A 19,680-nucleotide genomic window follows, 5' to 3' on the forward strand; every position below is an offset into this window, starting at 1 on the left:
GCACATTGAGGAAAAAACATAAAGAATTACTAAAATGGATAATCACATGCCCACCTCAGTGGACATGTGAGGAACAGTCTAGAAGGTATAATTCTCACAAGAGATACTTCATGCCTATTAAGGAAGAAAGACAGAAGAAAGCTCATAGACAAAATAAATAATGTATTGATTAAAAAAACCTATTGATTATATCTGCGGAACAAAGGCAGAAATTTTAGATGAAGAATAATTGACAAAATGAATGATTAACACAAGAATTCTTGAATTATGCTTTCTAAGAACACATCAGTTTCTCTTGTTCTGAAAAGTAAAATCATCAAACAATCCTCTGTCTCAATTACAGAGCAGAAAATGTGCTTTGAAGACACTATTTTTCTTCACTGATGTTCTGCTAACAAGATATGCACAAATACAAGAGAGAGTTATGCCTCATAAAAGGTTCTTACATTTGTTCATTACATCCTCAGAAGTTTGTTCATTTTAATACACACTCTCATAGAATGTGATATTTCTATCTTCTCTCTGAAAATTCAATGCTTGTAATTCTCACAGTTACTCCTCCCTAACCATCTTCTGACTACGCTCAATCAATATATATACAAATTATTCTTCAGAAATGACTGAGCCTCCTTAATGCTAAGATAGCATTTGTGGTTTAGTCTATGATTTGGTTGTGTTTAATCACAAAACTTCACTTGATGTAGCTAAAATGTAAAACGTAACATAATGCAACAAAGAAAGAACATTTATCTGTGAAGTAGAATGTAATTCATCACATTTTCAAGTGACAAAAAGATCAAAAACAGAATTGAGCTAACAAATCCTCCCTCAGTGTGCCTTCCTCACTGCCTGTTCCTCATGTGTAAGTAGTGAACGCTGTGTCTTGAAGACTGCTTGAAAACTCACCAGTGTATTTTTATACTGATGTGAGCAAGGATAAACTGGCAGTGGCAGAACCGACATCACCATACCCTACTGTTTTCAAATCCTATGGAAACATTTATCAGGTGTCCCTGCCTTCCTCAAAAAGGAGTTTAATCCAAAAAAGGATTAGGTACAATATGAATCATTAAAATAAAATCAATGTCAATAGAACTTGGACAACAAGTATCTCAGGCACTTCAAATTCTACTTTTGTTTTGTAGAGATATACTAAAATAAAATTGGATTTCAGAGCTATGAATAAAACTGTGAAAAATTCCAAGGATTAGAGATTGTATTTTTGGATACCAAAAGTCCTCTTATAGTAGTGATTCTTAAGAGCATGAAATCACACTTAAAAATAGAAAGCAAAAATGCTTTAAACATTAGCATTACTCAAGATTAGTAAGTCCATTAACTAATATCATAATATAAAACATTTACTGATGGTAACTATGTGCATTTTAAAAGGCAATTAGAACTTTTCATATGCTAATTTTATTAATCATCAGTAAATATAGTTGATGAAAATAAAATATAAAATATAAATAAAATATAAAATATAATTGCTTATTGTTATTAAAGAATCTGCACTTCACTGATTTATGTAATGATTCTTCATATAGTAAAAATTATCCAAAACATCACACAATGTATAAGGAAAAGATGAAGAAACACTTTTTCACAGAGATAGCTTATTAGTCACAAAATTAATAAAAAAAAAAAACAAGTAGAAACAATATCATTTAAAATATATTTGATTTATTATATATTTTAATACTTTAGCTTAATAATTGGCCTTCTAGGAAAAATAAATCCAAATTTATAGAAATGATTACAGGGGCCTGCATTGTGGTACAGTGGATAAGCCACTGCCTGTGATGCCAACATCCCAAATGGGTCCTTATTGGTTGGGGTCCCAGCTACTCCACTTCTGATCCAGCTCCCTGCTAACACATCTGGAAAAGAGTGGAGGATGACCCAAGTACTTGGGCCCCTGCACCCATGTCATTGACCCCAGTAGAGTTCAAGGATCTTGACTTCAGCCTGGCCCAGACCCAGCCATTGAGACTATTTGGGGAGTGAATCAGAGGATGGAAGATCCCTTTCCCTCTCTCTTTGTCTCTCCCTCTTTCTGTAGCTCTGCCTTTCAAGTAAAGAAGTAAATCTTGAAGAAGAAGGAGAAGGAGGAGGAGAAAGGATTGCAAATAGCTTTAGCCATTTAAGAAACCATGCTGCCAATGGTAACAAATTTGAGAATCAAACATTTCTGATAAATGGGAATCCTACTAGCAATTAAACAACAAAGCGTGTTCTGTATATCTGAGCTCAGAAAAATAATCCCATCACTTGTTATCAATAGGGACAATCTCTTGAATGTTTCATAGTTTTTGTGTTGTAGACACACGTGACTGAGAGAAATCTTTGAATAAAGCATCCATTTGTAGTTCAGTAGCCCTGTAACTTTATAAGACAACTTTTTGGACTTGAGGAATGCATATTTAACACTGAAATTCTGGCATTTGAGTCTGAGCTTTATATAAGGTTTCCAATGCAATGAAGTGCACTAAGGTAGAATCAGGTCTGAGTCGTAACAATGTCACAGACTTTTAATTTGGGGCAAGTCATTAAATTAACCTTGAAGTTGATTTTATCATCTGTAAAATGAGAAGTTATTTAGATCTCATGTTTTAGGAGTTTCCACATCAGTTAAATGTCTGAAGTTGTTTCATAAATTAGCCTTAATCACAATTATAAATTACTTTCTATAAAATGTCTGTTTTGTGGCAGGTAATAAACTAGTCTTTGCATGCAGTAGCTTAATCCTCACAGCAGAGCTATCTGCATTTCAGAGAGATGGAAACAGCAGTTCAGGGAGGCTAATTTGCCCAAAGTCACACAACTAATAATAAAAACAGGAACTGGGATTCCAGCTGAGTGCTCTGCCCTGCCTTCACGCCAACTCATACATTCTGGTTTCTAGCCAACGAATGACAGAATATTCAATCATTAGAGCCACATGTCAAGGCTTAAAATAATTGTTCAACTATCACATACTGGCATTCCAAAAGTTTTCTATTTGAACCATAAGCACCAGCAGTTCAGTAAGGACACTTCCATTACTTACAGCTGTTCCAAGGATATGAGGCCTTTAAATGTTTGCTTATCTAGTGCATGAATTTCATTCTTGTATAGGTACCTGAAAAACATACAAAATTTCATTAAATTACAAATTGGTATAGATATTGCATGTCTTAAATGGGGACTTAGAAAAATTAAGTGTGGACCTAACATGCTTAAGGGATGTTGAAAGATTCTCTAAAAATATATGGAAACTGTGATATCATTTAAATATGTTCAATTGCCTGGTAAGAGTGTTCCAAGGATCTGATCAAATTCTCAAAGGGATCTTTAGTCTAAAAACATTAAGAAACTCATAGCAATTATGAAGAAATTGTGACCACTGCATACTGAGTAGTAATTTCTCTAAGAAAACGAAAGTTAGGCTGGGAAGGACATTTTACAATTCAATATGACACTGACTGTATTCAACAGGGAATTACATTTGCAAAGTCTATGAGCGTAAGAATCATCCTATGGGGATAAAATATCTTAACAGCGCCATAAGATTACTTCGGCTCTGTAGTGATTTTTAAAAATCTACAGGAAGGGATACTGTGAATGGATTGACAAATATGATGGTACCTCTAAGCTTACCAATGGAAACAATGTGTGTGACATATGAGCATTGCCTGTATAATTTTTTGACCCAGGATGGCAAGATTATTTCATCTCTGATCTTTGGGAACAGCATGAAAATGAACCCTGGGTGTGTTCTATTTGTGTCTCTCCGAGTTTGAGGCCATCAGAATTCCTGAAATTTCTGTAATGTGCCTTTTCATGTTGTGGGTATACCAGAATCACCTGGTGATTTGTCACAAACACCCACTCCAGGGACTGGCTTTGGGTACGGCTGCTAAGGCACTAGTTAAGACATCAACATCCCACATCAAAGAGCCTTGGTTCAATTCCCACTCAAGCTCCTGACTCCAGCTTCCTGCCAACACAGACCCTGGGGGGCACTGGTGATGGCTCATGTGGTGATGGCTCCTGTCACCCATGTGGGAGACCAGTATTGGATTTCTGACTCCCAGCCTAGCCATTGCTGGCATTTGGGGAATGTAATGAACCAGTGGATGGACGCTCTCACTCTCTCTCACTCGCCCTCCCAAAATAAATATTATCTAGCCTTCCATATCCTTTATTTATAATAATAATAACATACAATAAGTAAATAATATGGAATATATAATAAATAAAAATATATAAAGAAAGAAAGAATAAAAATATCTCCTTGAGATCCCACCCACAAACCTCCTCACTCACAAACTGACTGGGGTGGACAGGGACTAGGAAACCACAGTTTAACAAGCTGTCTGGGTGATTCTAAGCCTGCCCCTTTGTAGCCCTCACTGGCTTGGAAACCACAGAAATCACCCTTCTGACAGAACATGAAGAGAGGACTGTCCTTCCAAAGCCTGTTTAGTGAAGCTTGAGATGGTCCCAACTAGCATTCTCTCCCACAGATGAGAGCTCCAGTAAGTGTCTCAGACACTAGTGACCACCATGGATCAGTGTCCAACCGGAAGTTTTCCTCAGAATGATCTGGCACTGCAGAGGATCTGGTGAACTTCCTTTGGCCGAACTTCAGTCAGGCCTCTGAACCTTCTCCTAGGTCCATGTGCTAACTTCTTTGCAAAATCCAGTTTAGCAATAATTTTCCCCTATCCCCCATACCTGATCACTCTTGGTATCCAGTGAAACTCATTCCCTACCCTTGGTAGCTGACCACCTTGTTCCTTCAGCAGGAACCTTCAGGAGGTTGGTTCACCCAGCATTTTCCTTGGAATTGATGTCTCCTTGTGGTAGTTTTCCATCCTCTGATTCCTACTCTTTGGCCTAAAGCCCCACTTTTCTTTGGTGTATTCAGAAAGGACTCTGTTCTGAACTGGAGCCCCGTTTCCTCTACAGCAAGACCACTGCATAAAATTTGTGTTCACTGCTTGAACTTCTGTTGAGCTCTTATTGTCTTTGACAGATTGTGATATGACCCAAAGTCACAAAAATATAGCTGCATGTTAGGGTTTTCCAGAAAGTTTTTTTTTAATAGGTTGTAAGGAGCCTTAAGCTGTGGTCTCAAAAGTCACAGTGACTCACCTGTGGGTGTGCATGAGTCACTGTGAATCAGGACTAAGTCTAAGGCATCATTCTGGGCTCCTCCTCAGGCCTCAGAACAAGGTCTGGGTCTCTGCCTCCACAAATTCTGATTTAAAAAGTTGTCCTGATTTTGAAATAAGCATTGGAAATCCTCAAAATGCTGTAGGTGATGATAATATGCAGGGATATTGAAAACCATTGTTCTGGGGTGCACATCAAGTCAACATGATTTTGAAGATGCATCGCAGAGGATTCAGTTATAGCTCCATGACAAGGACCCTCAAACGTTAAAATGATGAAGAGCCATGTCACTTTCACAGTATTCTATATTGAAGTCTAGAGAAGCTGACTCAGCTTCTACAGAGGAGTATTTAAAACAAGTAATAGACTTTTGTTGTTGTTATCAATTTTAAATAATGATAAGTTGTTTCATAAAATAAGATAAAGTGATCCAGTTATTCATGGAGGATTCTCAAAACTTATAACTGAAAACTGGGGCCAGTGCTGTGGCACAGTAGGTTAATCCTCTGCCTGTGGTGCTGGCATCCCATATGGGTGCCAGTTCAAGTCCTGGCAGCTCATCATCCAATGCAGCTCTTTGCTATGGCCTAGGAGAGCAGTAGAAGATGGCCTGAGTCCTTGGGCCCCTGCACCCACAGTGGAGACCAGGAAGAAGCACCTGGCTCCTGGCTTCGGATTAGCACAGCTTCGGCATTGTAGCCATTTGGGAGTAAACCAGCGGATGCAGACATTTCTCTCTGTGTCTCCCTCTCACTGTCCGTAACTCTACCTCTCAAATAAATAATAAATAAAACCTTAAAACAAACTGAAAATTACCCATCATCACATGAGAGATCTTTAAGAAGTCCACAGAAATGTGTATAGATTGCAAGTTTGTTGCACCAATATATAGTTATCTTTTAATTCACTTCCATGAACATTTTGAAATGATGTCATATTTTGCCTCTGATATACAGAATCATTTTAAAGTCCTATAAAAATAATAAAGTAAAAATGACCAAATAATAGGGGGATAAAATTAGAATAGAATATGTATGGTAAGATCTGCACATATTGATTGCATCAACAGAGTTTGAATTCAAGATGTACTGCCACATGTGTGAATATCTGCAGGAAAAATTCTGGGATGATGGTAACCAGCTGAATGCAACTATTTCCACATAATCCTTGAAAGTCATCCAGCTCAACAAGAAGAAAAACCATCAGCCACAATGTGAGTTGTGACATAATCTGGAGACAGAGTCATATTAGTTACACGAGTAACTTCAATTTCCATTCAAATGGGAGAAGCACTACGAGCAGCAAAGTAAACTCCAGAGTCCCCTCTGCAGCAACTTCTGATGGGGTCTCATAGATGAAGAGAATACGGTAGGCGCTGGACAGAAATGGAGCAGGGAAAGGTGAGGTACTACCCAAAGGAGCACCTCTCTGAGACAGGCTCCTGGCTCCTGGAGAATTCAAAGAAAGAGACTTGAATGAATAGGGGGAGGCACTTTACCAGCATGAGGTATCTTACAGAAGATTGGTATTAAAGAGAAAGAAGAAATCAAGAAACCAACATTGCGATAAACTAATACCAAGATGATTATTATGTACCAAGTTTAATTACTGTGAGAAAAGTTATCTATAAATATTAAAAAGAGAAATCAAGAAAAATCAACCTGATACTGTATTTAAATTTAAAATAAAAATATAAAATCACAGTTTTAAAAGTACTTCTTAACAATTTCATTTACAGGAACATAATAAAAGAATAAACCAACTAGGAATAAACTTAACCAATGCAGTGAAAAACTTGTACACTGAAGATTACAAACTGTTACTGTAAGAAATTAAATACAAGTAAATGATTATCCATCTCATGGTCATAAGACTTAATATTGTTAAAATGCCAATATTATCCAAAATGATCTACAGATGTAATGCATCCCCTATAAATAGAAATAGAAAACCCAATCCTAAAATTCATATGTCATGTGAAAAGACTCCAAATAATCAAAACAATCTTGATAAAGAACAAAGTTGGAGATTTCACACTACCTGATTTCAAAACTTATTACAAATGTGTATTAAGCCAAACAGCGTGGTATTCGCATAAAGACAAATATACAATCAATGGAATAAATAGAGCAGTGGACTAAAATAGCACAAAAATGAGCCATTACGTGCATAGTCAAGGGCGCCAAAAATGTAAAATGGGAAAAGGACAAACTGCAACAAATTGTTGGGAAAACTGGACATCCACATGGAAAAGAATGACGTTGGAACATTATCTTACTCTATGTACAAAATTAACTCAAAGTGGATCAAAGATCTAAATATAAGACTTCAAACTGTACAAAATCTTGGAAGTAAACATGAGATGAAACCTTCAAGACATTTATTTTGGCAGTTGTTTCTCGGCTATAACACCAAAGCAAAGGCAACAAAAGTAAAATAGATAAAGCTTATACCAAAATTAAGAATTTATGTGCATTAATGTGGGTGTTGGCATAGCTGTTAAGATGTCACTTGGAACATTCACATTTCATATCAGAGGTTCTGGGTTTGAGTCAGCCTCCACTCCCCAGTGCCAGCTTCCTACTGATAGAGATGGCACAGGCGAATGGGAGATCTTGATTGGATTCCACTCCTAGTTTGATTTGGCACAGTCCCAGCTACTGAAGATGGCTGGAGAGTAAACTAGAAGATTGCTGATCTCTATTATCTGTCTCTCTCTGTTTCTGTCTCTCAGTCTTTTAGATAAAGAATAAACTACGTTTTTAAAGGAAATGCTTTCTGTGCATCAAAAACATAATCAATTAAGTGAAAAGATGGACTACACAATAGGAGAAAATATTTGCAGTTGATATATCTAATAGAGTTAATATGTAAAAGGAACTGTAACTCAGCAACAAAGAGCAACCCAATTAAAAAAAAAAAAGCCAACAGGGCCAAAGCTGTGGCATAGTGGCTAAAGCCACCACCTGCAGTGCTGGTATCTCATATGGACACCGATTCAAGTCTTGGCTGCTCCACTTCCGATCTAGCTCTCTACTATGGCATGAGAAAACAGTAGAAGATGGCCCAAGTCCTTGGGTTCCTGCACCCCTGTGGGAGACCTGAAAGAAGCTCTTGGCTCCTGGCTTTGGATCAGCTCAGCCCTGGTTGTTGCAGCCATCTGGAGAGTGAACCAGCAGATGGAAGACCTCTTGCTATCTCTCTGCTTCTGCCTCTCTGTAACTTTGCCTTTCAAATAAATAAATAAATATTTTTTAAAAATAGCCAAATAATTTCAGTAGAGATTTCTTCAGGGAGTATACAAAAGTGACTGATAAGAGTATGAAAAGATATTCAACATAACTCACCAATAATTAATAAATTGCAAAATGAGGTCATGAGATATCATCTCATACATTATAGTATGGCTATTTTAAAAAAATGATAAGTGTTTGCAAGGATATGGGGCAAGTAGGAATCTTTGTACACTTTTGGTAGGAACATAAGGTGATGTATTCACTATGAAAAACAGGAGGGCTCATTGAAAACTACAAAGAGAACTACCTCATGATATAGCAATTCCACTTCAGGCATATATAGGAAAAGAATTGAAAGCAGGATGTAGAAGAGACATTTCCATATCTATGTTCCTACCAGCACTATTTACACAGCCAAAAGGTGGAAGTACTCCAAGTCTCCCTTAATGGAGGAATGGATAAGCAGAATGGAGTATAAACAAACAGTAGAATAGTATTCAGCCTTCTGGCACATGGTATAACATGAATAAACCTGTAAAGTATGAAGTGAATAAAATTAGCCAGCCACAATAAGACAAATACTGTGAACTTCTACTTACATGTGTGTCACCAGTACTCAAATTCACATTAACAGAAATGAGAATGTCAGCTGCCAGGCTCTTTGGGAAGAGGAAAATGCAGAGCTATTTTTTAATGAGCACAGAACTTCAGTTTTGAAAACTTACTGAGTTCTGGAGACCAATTAAACTACAGTGCAAATATACTGAATACTACTAGACCATACATTTAGAAATGGTTAAGGTGGTATATTTTATATTACATGTTTTTACCACAATTGATTTTTTTTAATTTAAAAGATGTAAAAAATATTCAAAATTGTATAACATATCTGTGTTCTAAATAAAGAAAAATTATACCCAAAACATTGATGGTGATGGCAGATCCAGGGTTTTGCATGATTTTATTTTTGTGATTTTCTGCATTTTTCAAAATTTTCTAAGACAACTATATATTAATATATTGCTTATTTGTTTTTACAATATGAGTGAGAATTTGTATTACTTTGGGCTGCTGTGATGGTGCAGAGGTTAAACCACTGCTTGTGACACATACGTTCTATATCAGAGTGCCACTTCAAATCCGTGCTAATATGCCTTGGAAATCAGAAGAAGGCCCATATACTTGGACCACTGATGCCCACATATGAGACCAGGACAGAGTTCCAGGCTCTTGGTTTCCACCTGGCCCAGCCTTGGCCTTTATGGCCATTCATGAAGTGAACCAGCAGGTGAAGGACCTCTCTTTGCCTCTCTGTTACTATTTCAAATGAATAAATAAATCCTTAAAAATTGTATTACATTGTAATATATGTAAATTAAAAAATAAATCAAGTTCATTTATATTCTGTTTGCCCTGAGAGTAATGGTGCTTTAAAATTTTTGTTTTATATTTTGGGTTATTCATAGCATGAAATGTTATGTTATTTGACCATAATAACAGAAGATTTAGCCAATTTATTCTTTGTCTTGCATGCTTCGTTGAATTTCTTTAGCTAACTAAAGATCCTTTTCCTACGTCCAGAAAGATAAATATGTGAACTTTGTAACTCCAATAGTAATTTTTGATAATGGAACACAGAAAATAGATATCAAATGTTCAACTTTTGAGTCTCAAAAATCCAGCCTAGATTTTACAGTAAAATGTTGAGAAACACTTGCTGAGATAATGTGTTAACTTCTTCACCCCACCTTTCAAGAGTAGATTAAGGAACGTATGCAGTTGTCTTAATCAGCTCAGGCTGATTTAAAAAATAATTCTGTCCTCTAAAAGATTTGAAAGGACACCTGCTATTCAGATTTTATTTTTAAAACATTGTTTTTCACTGGAAACCAAGCTCTTTGAAGGAATGGCTATTTCTGGATCCTAGGCAATAGGAGTATATAATATACATGTCCCATGTTACAGAACACACTCGAGTGTGATAAGATCTTGTCAAAAGTGCCCCAAATGGTAGAGTTAGAAACATACCAGGGGATTCCAATTCAATCCCATCAAGGTGGCATGTACCAATGCCATCTCACTAGTCCAAGTGATCAATTTCAGCTCACAATTGATCATAATGAAAGGACTAAGAGTCAAAGGGAGCACATAAACAAGTCTAGTACCTGCTAACACTAACCGATAGAATAAATAAAGGGGAGAGTGATCCAACATGGGAAGTGAGATACTCAGCAGACTCATAGAATGGCAGATGTCCTAAATAGCACTCTGGCCTCAGAATCAGCCCTAAAGGCATTCGGATCTGGCTGAAAAGCCCATGAGAGTATTTCAGGCATGGAAAGCCAAGACACTCTGGCAAAAGATCTCTGCGAGTGAGATCACAGTGGAAAGAACAGGTCATCAAAGAAGGAGGTACCTTTCTCTGAAGGGAGGAGAGAACCTCCACTTTGACTATGACCTTGTCTAAACAAGATAAGAGTCGGAGAACTCAGAGGGCTTCCATAGCTTGGAAACTCATGACTGGAGCATAGGGAGATTACTGATGCCATAGACAGGAGTGTCAATTGGTAAAGTCAACAACAGGAGTCACTGTGCACTTACTCCTCATGTAGGATCTCTGTCCTTAATGTGCTGTACATTGAGACTTAATGCTATAACGAGTACTCAAACAATATATTTCACTTTGTGTTTCTATGGGGGTGCAAACTGTTGAAATCTTTACTTAATGCATACTAAACTGATCTTCTGTAAAAAAAAAAAAAAAAAGAAAGAAAGAAATTATCAATTCCCAACTTGACTCTTGCTGGGATTAAACATGACAATAGGTCTGATCTGATTTCATCATCATTTAAAAAAATCATCTATTATTTTTCACTTTATGTTTCTGTGTGGGACAAACTGTTGAAATCCTTACTTAATGTATACTAAGCTGATCTTCTGTATATTAAGATAATCGGAAATGAATCTTGATGTGAATGGAAGAGGAGAGGGAGTGGGAAAGGGGAGGGTTGTGGGTGGGAGGGACGGTATGGGGGGGAAGCCATTGTAATCCATAAGTCGTACTTTGGAAATTTATATTCATTAAATAAAAGTTAAAAAAAAAGATCTTGTCAAAAGGACAAAGGAGTTGGCTTGAAAGGGCCCCCACTAGCTGTATTTTGAACTCTATGAGGATGAGCAGCAATGATGATGGAACTGTTTATAAAACATTGAACTTGAAAATTCCATGAGTCCAAAGAGAGAAGAGAAGAAAACAGAAAGACAGAGGTACATGTGGTGGGGGGTGGGAAGGGATCTCTTTTCAGAAGATTGTCAGTTAATAAAAATATACAGTGACAAAATTTAAAAATTATAATTTTGCAAGCTACATAAAATAGACAAGGTTATTCCATGATGGATGAAATCATGAGTGAAATTTTGTACATAAGAAAGTAATTATCTTTGTATATTACAAGCCATGTGGTTATCACTTATTAATCTCAGGAGATTCGTTGTTGCTTCTTTGGAATTTCCTGGATAAGTAATCATGTCTTCTGCCAGTAACAGTGGCTTCATTTCTTTCTTTACAATCTGTTGTTTCCTGATTTCATCAGCTAGAACTTCCTGTAAAATAATGACTTACGGAAGGGAAGTGGGGATATCCTTACTTGTCTCTAATCTTAATGAGAAAGCAATGATTTCTCACATTAAGTATGATGATAGTCATAGGTAGATTTTGGTTGATGTTCTTAATCAAATTGAGAAAGTTACCCTTCCTCCATGTTTGCTCAAAGTCAAGTATTAGATTTTGTCCAAAGCTTCTTTTCTATCATCTGATATAATTGTGACTTTTCTTCTCTATCCTGTGACACATCCCATTCATTGATTCTTGAAATTCTAAACCACTCTTGCACATCCGGGATAAATTCTACAACTTTGGGATGTATAATTCTTTTTATACATTGTTAAATTTCATTAGCTTTTATTTTGTTGAAGATTTTTGTACACATGTTCCTGAGAGTAACTGGTCTATAGATACTGTTTTTAGTAGGTAATGTTGGACTGAGTAAATGAGAAAGTAGTCCTACTGACTCTGTTTCTCTGGGGGAGACTGTAGAGAATTAGTATCATTTTCCTTTCAATGTTTGGTAGAATGTACCAGTGAAATCATCTTTGCTCTGATGCTTTCAGTTTCGGAAGGTTATTAATCATTGATTAAAACTGTTTAAAAGATATGGGTCTATCTAGATTATTTTTCCCTTGGGTGAGTTTGATAGGTTATGTCTTTCAAGAAATCTGTTTTCTTTTTCCAGTCATCAGTTGATGGACATATGGGTTGACTCCATATCTTAGCTATAGTAAATTGAGCTGCAATGAACATGGAGGTACAGATAACACTTACATATGCTTATTTTATTTCCCTTGGGTAAATTTCCAGGTGTGGGATTGCTGGGTCATATGGTAGATCTATTTTCAGATTTTTGAAGTATTTCCATTCTGTCTTCAACAACGGCTGCACCAATTTATATTCCCACCAAAAGTAGAATAGGGTACCTTTTCCCCCACATCCTCACCAGCTTTAACTGTTTGTTGATTTCTGTATGAGAGCCATTCTAATTGGAGTGAGATAAGACCTCGTTGTGAGTTTGATTTGCAATTCCCTAATGGTATAGTAATCCTGAGAATTTTTTCACGTGTCTGTTGGCCATTTGGATTTCCACTCTTCAAAAATCCCTATTCATGTCCTTTACCCATCTCTTAACTGGATTGTTTATTTTGTTGTTGTTAAGTTTCTTGATCTCTTTACATATTCTGGTTATTAATCCTTTATCAGTTTCATAGTTTGCAAATATTTTCTCCCATTCTGTCGATTGCCTCTTCATTTTGCTGAGTGTTTTTTTTTTTTAATAGTGCAAAAGCTTCTCAGCTGATATAAACTTATTTGTAAATTTTGGCTTTGAATGCCTGGATCTTTTCTTCTTGGATCTTTTCCAAGAAGTCTTTGCCTATGTCAATGTCTTAGGGAGTTTCCTCAATGTTCTCTAGTATTTTGAATGTATCAGGTCTTATATTTAAGTCATTCATACATTTGCATTTTTGAGTACATTGTTTTATAATGTGTATGGTAGGGGTCTTGTTTCATATTTCTGCACATGGAGATCCAGTTTTCCCAGCACCATTTGCTGAAGAGACTGCCCTTGTTCTAGGGATTGATTTCAGCTCCTTTGTTAAAGACAAGTTGGTTGCAGATGAACGGACTGATTTCTGGAGTTTCTCTTCTGTTCCATTGGCCTACATTCATGTTTTTGTGCCAGTACCAGGCTGTTTTGACTATAACTGCCCTTTAGTATTTCTTGAAATCTGATACTGTGATGCCTCCAATTTTGTTTTTGTTGTATAAGATTGCTTTAGCTATCTGGGGTTTCCTGTGTTTCCATATGAATTTTAGTATCATTTTTTCTAGACCTGAGAAAAATGGCATTGCTATTTTAATTGAGATAGCGTTCAATCAGTAAATCGCTTTAAGTAGTGTGGATACTTTGATTATATTAATTCTTCCAATCCAAAAACATGGAAGACGTTTCCATATTTTTTGTGTCTTCTTCTATTTCTTTCTTTAATGTTTTTTTAATTCTCATCCTAAAGATATTTGACTTCCTTGGTTAAATTTATTTATTTATTTAATTTTTGGTAGCTATTGTGAATGTGGTTGATCTTAGAAGTTCTTTCTAGGCCATGGCATTGTCTGTTTATACAAAGGCTATTGATTTTCGTGTGTTGATTTTATATCCTGCCACTTTACCAAACACTTTTAGGAGTTCCAATAGTCTCTCAATGGAATCTTTTGGAATCCTTATATATAGAGTCATGTTATCTGCAAATAGGGATAATTTGACTTCCTCCTTTCCAATTTGTATCCTTTGGATTTCTTTTTCTTGCCTAAATGCTCTGGCTAAAACTTCCAGAACTATATTAGATAGCAATGATGAGAGTGGCATATTTGTCTGATTCCAGATCTTAGTAGGAATGCTTCCACCTTTTCCCCATTCAATTAGATGCTGGATGTGGGTTTGTCATAAACTACCTCGACTATACCGAGGAATGTTCCTTTTATACCCAATTTTCTTAAGGTTTTTATCATGAAAGAGTGTTGTATTGAGTCATTCCCTGCATCTATTGAGATAATCATATGGCTTTTATTCTTCAGTTCATTAACATGATGTATCACATTTAGTGATTTGCAAATGTTTAGCCATTCCTGCATACCAGGGATAAATCCCACTTGGTCAGTGTGAATGATCTTTCTGATGTGTTGTTTTATTCAATTAGCTAGCATTTTCTTGAGGATTTTTGCCTTTATATTCATCAGGGTTATTGGTCCATAGTCCTCTTTCTCTGTTGTTTCTTTTTCTGGTTTAGGAATTAGGGTGATGCTGGCTTCATAGAAGAAGTTTTATAGGATGCTGTCCCTTTCAACTGCTTTGAATAGCTTGAGAATAATTGAAGTTAGTTCTTTAAATGTCTGGTAGAATTTAGCAGTGAAGCCATGCAATCCTGGGCTTTTCTTTGTTAGAAGGGTCTTTATTATTGATTCAGTCCCTGTAAGTGGTCTGTTTAGGTTTTCTATGTCTTCATGACTCAATTTTGGTAGGTTGTATGTGTCCAGGAATCCATCCATTTCTTCTTGATTGATTTGTTGGCCTTTAGCTCTTTGTAGTATTTGCTGATGATTCTTTTTATTTCTGTGGTATCTGTTCTTACATTTCTTATTTCAGTTCTGATTCTATTGATTTATATCCTTTTAATATTTATGGCTCACTAGGGATGGCTCCATTTCTTTGGTAATATTAATAATTTGTTTTTTTCTCACCTTTTTCTTCATGAGCATGACTAGAATTTTACTTACTTTTTTAATCTCTTCAAAGAACCAATAATTTATTTTATCAATTTCTCTATGATTTTTTTCATTTTTATTTATTTATTCTCTTTTTAATTACTCTTCTTCTACTTGCTTTAGGTTTGTATTTCTTTACTTTTCTTATTTCTTAAGGAGGAAGCCTTGATTACTGATTTTATACTTTTCTTCCTTTGTAGTATTTGTATTCAACACTACAAAAATCTTTAAAAGCACTGCATTCACTGCATCACATAAATATGAGTAAGTTGTATTTTTATTCTCATTCCTTTCAAGATACTTTGAAATTTCTCTAGAGACTTGTTCTTTGATCCATGTGTTACCTTAAGTGTGCAGAATAATCTGCAGATATTTGAGATTCTTCCATTATTATTCAGTGAATAATTTCTAGTTTAGTTGCTTTATGGCTTGCAAACCTACTTTGCCAGTATTCCATTCTTTTTAGATTTGTTGACACATGTTTGTGTCCAACAATATTGTCTAGAATTGTGAATACGCCATGTGTGCTTGACAAGCATGTGTATTTCTGCTCTTGTTGGATGGCTTATTTCACAAATGTCAAATAGATTCTGTTGATTGATGATGCTATTTAGTTCACCATTGTCCTCCCTGATTTTCTGCTTGCTGGATCTGCCCATTCCCAATGAGGAGTATCGATGTTTCCAATTGTAACAATGGAAGCATCCATTTCTTCTTGAAGTTCTATCAGATTTTGCCTCATATATTTTGATGTTCTACTCTTAAGTACATGCATATTAAATATTATCATGTCTTCAGGGCCAGTGGTATGGCACAGTAGGTCAATCTTCGGCCTCTGGTGCTGGCATTTCATATGGGCGCCAGTTCTAGTCCCAGGTGCTCCTCTTCCAATCCAGCTCTCTGCTGTGGCCTGAAAAGCAGTAGAAGATGGCCCAAGTCCTTGGGCCGCTGCACCCACATTGGAGAACAGGAAGAAGCACCTGGCTCCTGGCTTTCGATCAGCACAGCTCCGGCCATTGCAGCCATTTGGGGAGTGAACCAACGGAAGGAAGGCCTTTCTCTCCGTCTTTCCCTCTCACTGTCTGTAACTCTACCTCTCAAATAAATAAATAAAATATTTAACAAGATATTATGATGTCTTCTTGGAGACTAGACCCTGTCTTCATCTGTTTTGTCTGCCTATATAAAAAAATGTGAGATTGGAAAATTTATTTAAACCACAGAAATTTACTTCTTAGATTCCTGGAGGCCAGGAAGTCCAATATCTTGGAATCCACATCTGGCAAGAGCCTCATACTGCATCATGCCATGTGGGGAAACAAAAGGAAAAAAGGGCACACAAATGCATGTGAAGTGGGGAAAGGGATAAAACTCAGCCTTTTTTTCAGGAGCACTTTCCCTCAATAAGTAACTCACTAACATGCAACAAGAGCATTAATACACTCCAACTGAATCACTTTGTGTGTAACGCTGCTAACTTATAGCAGAGAATTTCTAATATGCTCCTTCTTTCCCTTAGAATAATGTTAGCTTATCCATAAGATATCAAATTCACTGTTGCCATTGTTATTTTGAACAAACTCATATCTGATATATCAGTGAAGTGTAAGAAAAATAGCAGCAGGTTGCAGGTTAAGCCATTGCTTAACACTCTGCTTCTGATCCAACTTCCTGTTGATGTACCTTGAAAGGAACCATCATTTAAAAAATCATCTATTATTTTTCACTTTATGTTTGTGTGGGAGCAAACTGTTGAAATCTTTACTTAATGTATGCTAAACTGATCTTCTGTATATAAAGAGAATTGAAAGTGAATCCTCATGTGAATGGAAGGGGAGAGGGAGTGGGAAAGGGGAGGGATGCGGGTGGGAGAGAAGATATGGGGGGGAAGCCATTGTAATCCATAAGCTGTACTTTGGAAATTTATATTCATTAAATTAAAGTTAAAAAAAATTCATTTTTCAATTATCTTTATATACAAAAGATCAATTTAGTATACATTAAGTAAAGATTTCAACAGTTTTCACCCACACAGAACATAAAGTGTAAAATACTGTTTGAGTACTAGTTATAGCATTAATTCACATTGAACAACACATTAAGGACAGAGATCCTACATGAGGAGTAAGTACACAGTGACTCCTGTTGTTCACTTAACAAATTGATACTCTTGTTTATATCTTGTCAGTAATCTCCCTAGGCTCTTGTCATGAGTTGCCAAGGCTATGGAAACCTTTTGAGTTCGCTGACTTCGATCTTATTTAGACAAGGTCATAGTCAAAGTGGAGGTTCACTGCTCCCTTCAGAGAAAAGTCCCTCCTTCTTTGATGGCCCGTTCTTTCTACTGGGATCTCACTTGCAGAGATCTTTCATTTAGGTTTTGGGTTTTTGTTTGTTTGTTTTTGGTTTTGGTTTTTTGCCAGAGTGTCTTGGCTTTCCATGCCTAAAATACTCTCATGGGCTCTTCAGCCAGATCCCAATGCCTTAAGGGCTGATTCTGAGGCCAGAGTGCTGATAAACAAATATATCTTTAAGAAAAGAAGAAAGAAGAAAAAAAAAGAAAAAAGAAAAAAGAAAAAATTACACTTTGCCTGTATTCTTTCTTTAGTGCTCTGCCTTCTTTATGTAAGTCTGAGTCTCTGACCTTTACCATGCCCTTGTCTCTGAAGAACTTTCCAAATATTTCATGCAAAGCAAGGCTATTAGTGGCAAATTCTTTCAATTTTTGTTTGTCAGAGAAAGTCATTATTTCTCCTTCTCTTGTACTGGAGAATACAGAATTACAGGTTTACAGGTCACTGGGTTTTTTTCTCTCAACATTTTAAATACCATTTCACTCTTGGTTCTTGCTTGCATGATTTGTGAAGCCTAACATGACCTGTATTATTTTTCAAGGAATTTTTTTGTCTTTTGATTTTCTTAAATCTGAATATGATATGCCTGGATGTAAATTTTTTGGCTATTCTCTAAGCTTTCTGGATCTGTGTTTCTTGTGCATGATTATTTCTGGAAAATTCTCAGCCATTATTTCTTCAAATGCTTGTTCTGTTTCTTTCTCATTTTCTTCTCTTCTGGTATTTCCATTACACACATGAGGGTACTTCACAAAAGCCTTATGGAAACATACAATTCAAAGGGAGGTTTATCTTGGTACAAACAAAACAGTCTTAAATTCCATGTGTCTTTTCCATAATATGTATTTTCCATGAACTTTTCTGAAGACTTTAGATATTACATCTTTTTATAATTATCTTATACTTCTTGAGTTTTCTATCTGGTTTTTTTTCATGACTTTTTATCTTTGCATTTAACTTTTCGAGTTTTCCATTGACAAATCATCAAGATCACTAATTCTTTCCTCAACCATATCCAGGCAACTGGTGAGCCCATCAGAGATAGCCTTCATCTCTGTTACAGTGATTTTGATCTCTAGCATTTACTTTTGAGTCTTTCTTATAGTTGTAATTTCTCTGCTTACATTATCCACCTTTTCTTGAATGTCATTCACTTTTTTGACTAAACTTCTTACAATATTAGTCATGCAAACATTTAAGCCCCATAGTCTTAGGTTAAGGGTTAATGAATTGATGTTAGTGGTTGGAAATTGAGGGTGGAAGCCTGATCTAATCAGGATGTTTAAGAAATGAGCCTATAAGTGTTGAAACTTAACTGAAAAGTGATCCCTGTTAAAATTAAGAGTGGGAATAAGAGCCTCAGGTGATTACTGACGTCATAAATAAGAGTGTCAATTGTTAAATCAACAGCAGGAGTCCTGGTGCACTTACTCCCCATGTAGGACTTCTGTCTTTAATGTATTGTACTATGTGAATTAACAGTAAAACTAGTCTTCAAACAGTAATTTATACTTTGTGTGTCTGTGTGGGTGCAAACTGTTGAAATCTTTACTTAGTATTATCTAAGTGGATCTCATGTATATAAAGATAATTAAAAATGAATTTTAATGGGAGAGGAAGTAGGAGATGGGATGCTTTGTGGGTTGGAGGTTGGTTATGGGGGTAAAAACTGCTATAATCCAAAAGTTGTACTTTCAAAATTTCTATATATATTTTTTATTTTTTGCCAGGCAGAGTTAGACAGTGAGAGAGAGAGAGAGAGACAGAGGGAGAGTTACAGACAGTGAGAGAGAAACAGAGAGAAAGGTCTTCCTTTGCCATTGGTTCACTCCCCAAACGGCCGCTACAGCCGGCGCTGCACCGATCCGAAGCCAGGAGCCGTGTACTTCCTCCCGGTCTCCCATGTGGGTGCAGGGACCCAAGCACTTGGGCTATCCTCCACTGCCCTCCTGGGCTGCAGCAGAGAGCTGGACTGGAAGAGGAGCAACTGGGACTAGTACCCAGCACCCCAACGGGGACTAACCCGGGATGCCGGCGCCACAGGCTGAGGATTAGC

At 36.5% G+C, this 19,680-nt stretch overlaps 1 protein-coding gene across 1 annotated transcript in view; it reads right to left on the bottom strand.

Moving 5' to 3' along the window:
* Nucleotides 1-19,680, bottom strand: part of PXDNL (peroxidasin like) — a 519,551-nt gene that overhangs the window by 237,789 nt on the left and 262,082 nt on the right. Inside the window, exon 4 of the mRNA XM_002710472.5 lies at nt 3,050-3,121. Coding sequence (XP_002710518.3) covers nt 3,050-3,121 — 72 coding nt within the window. The remainder of the gene's footprint in view (nt 1-3,049; nt 3,122-19,680) is intronic.

This window comes from Oryctolagus cuniculus, chromosome 6, assembly GCF_964237555.1.
Source record: "Oryctolagus cuniculus chromosome 6, mOryCun1.1, whole genome shotgun sequence".
Lineage (NCBI taxonomy): Eukaryota > Metazoa > Chordata > Mammalia > Lagomorpha > Leporidae > Oryctolagus > Oryctolagus cuniculus.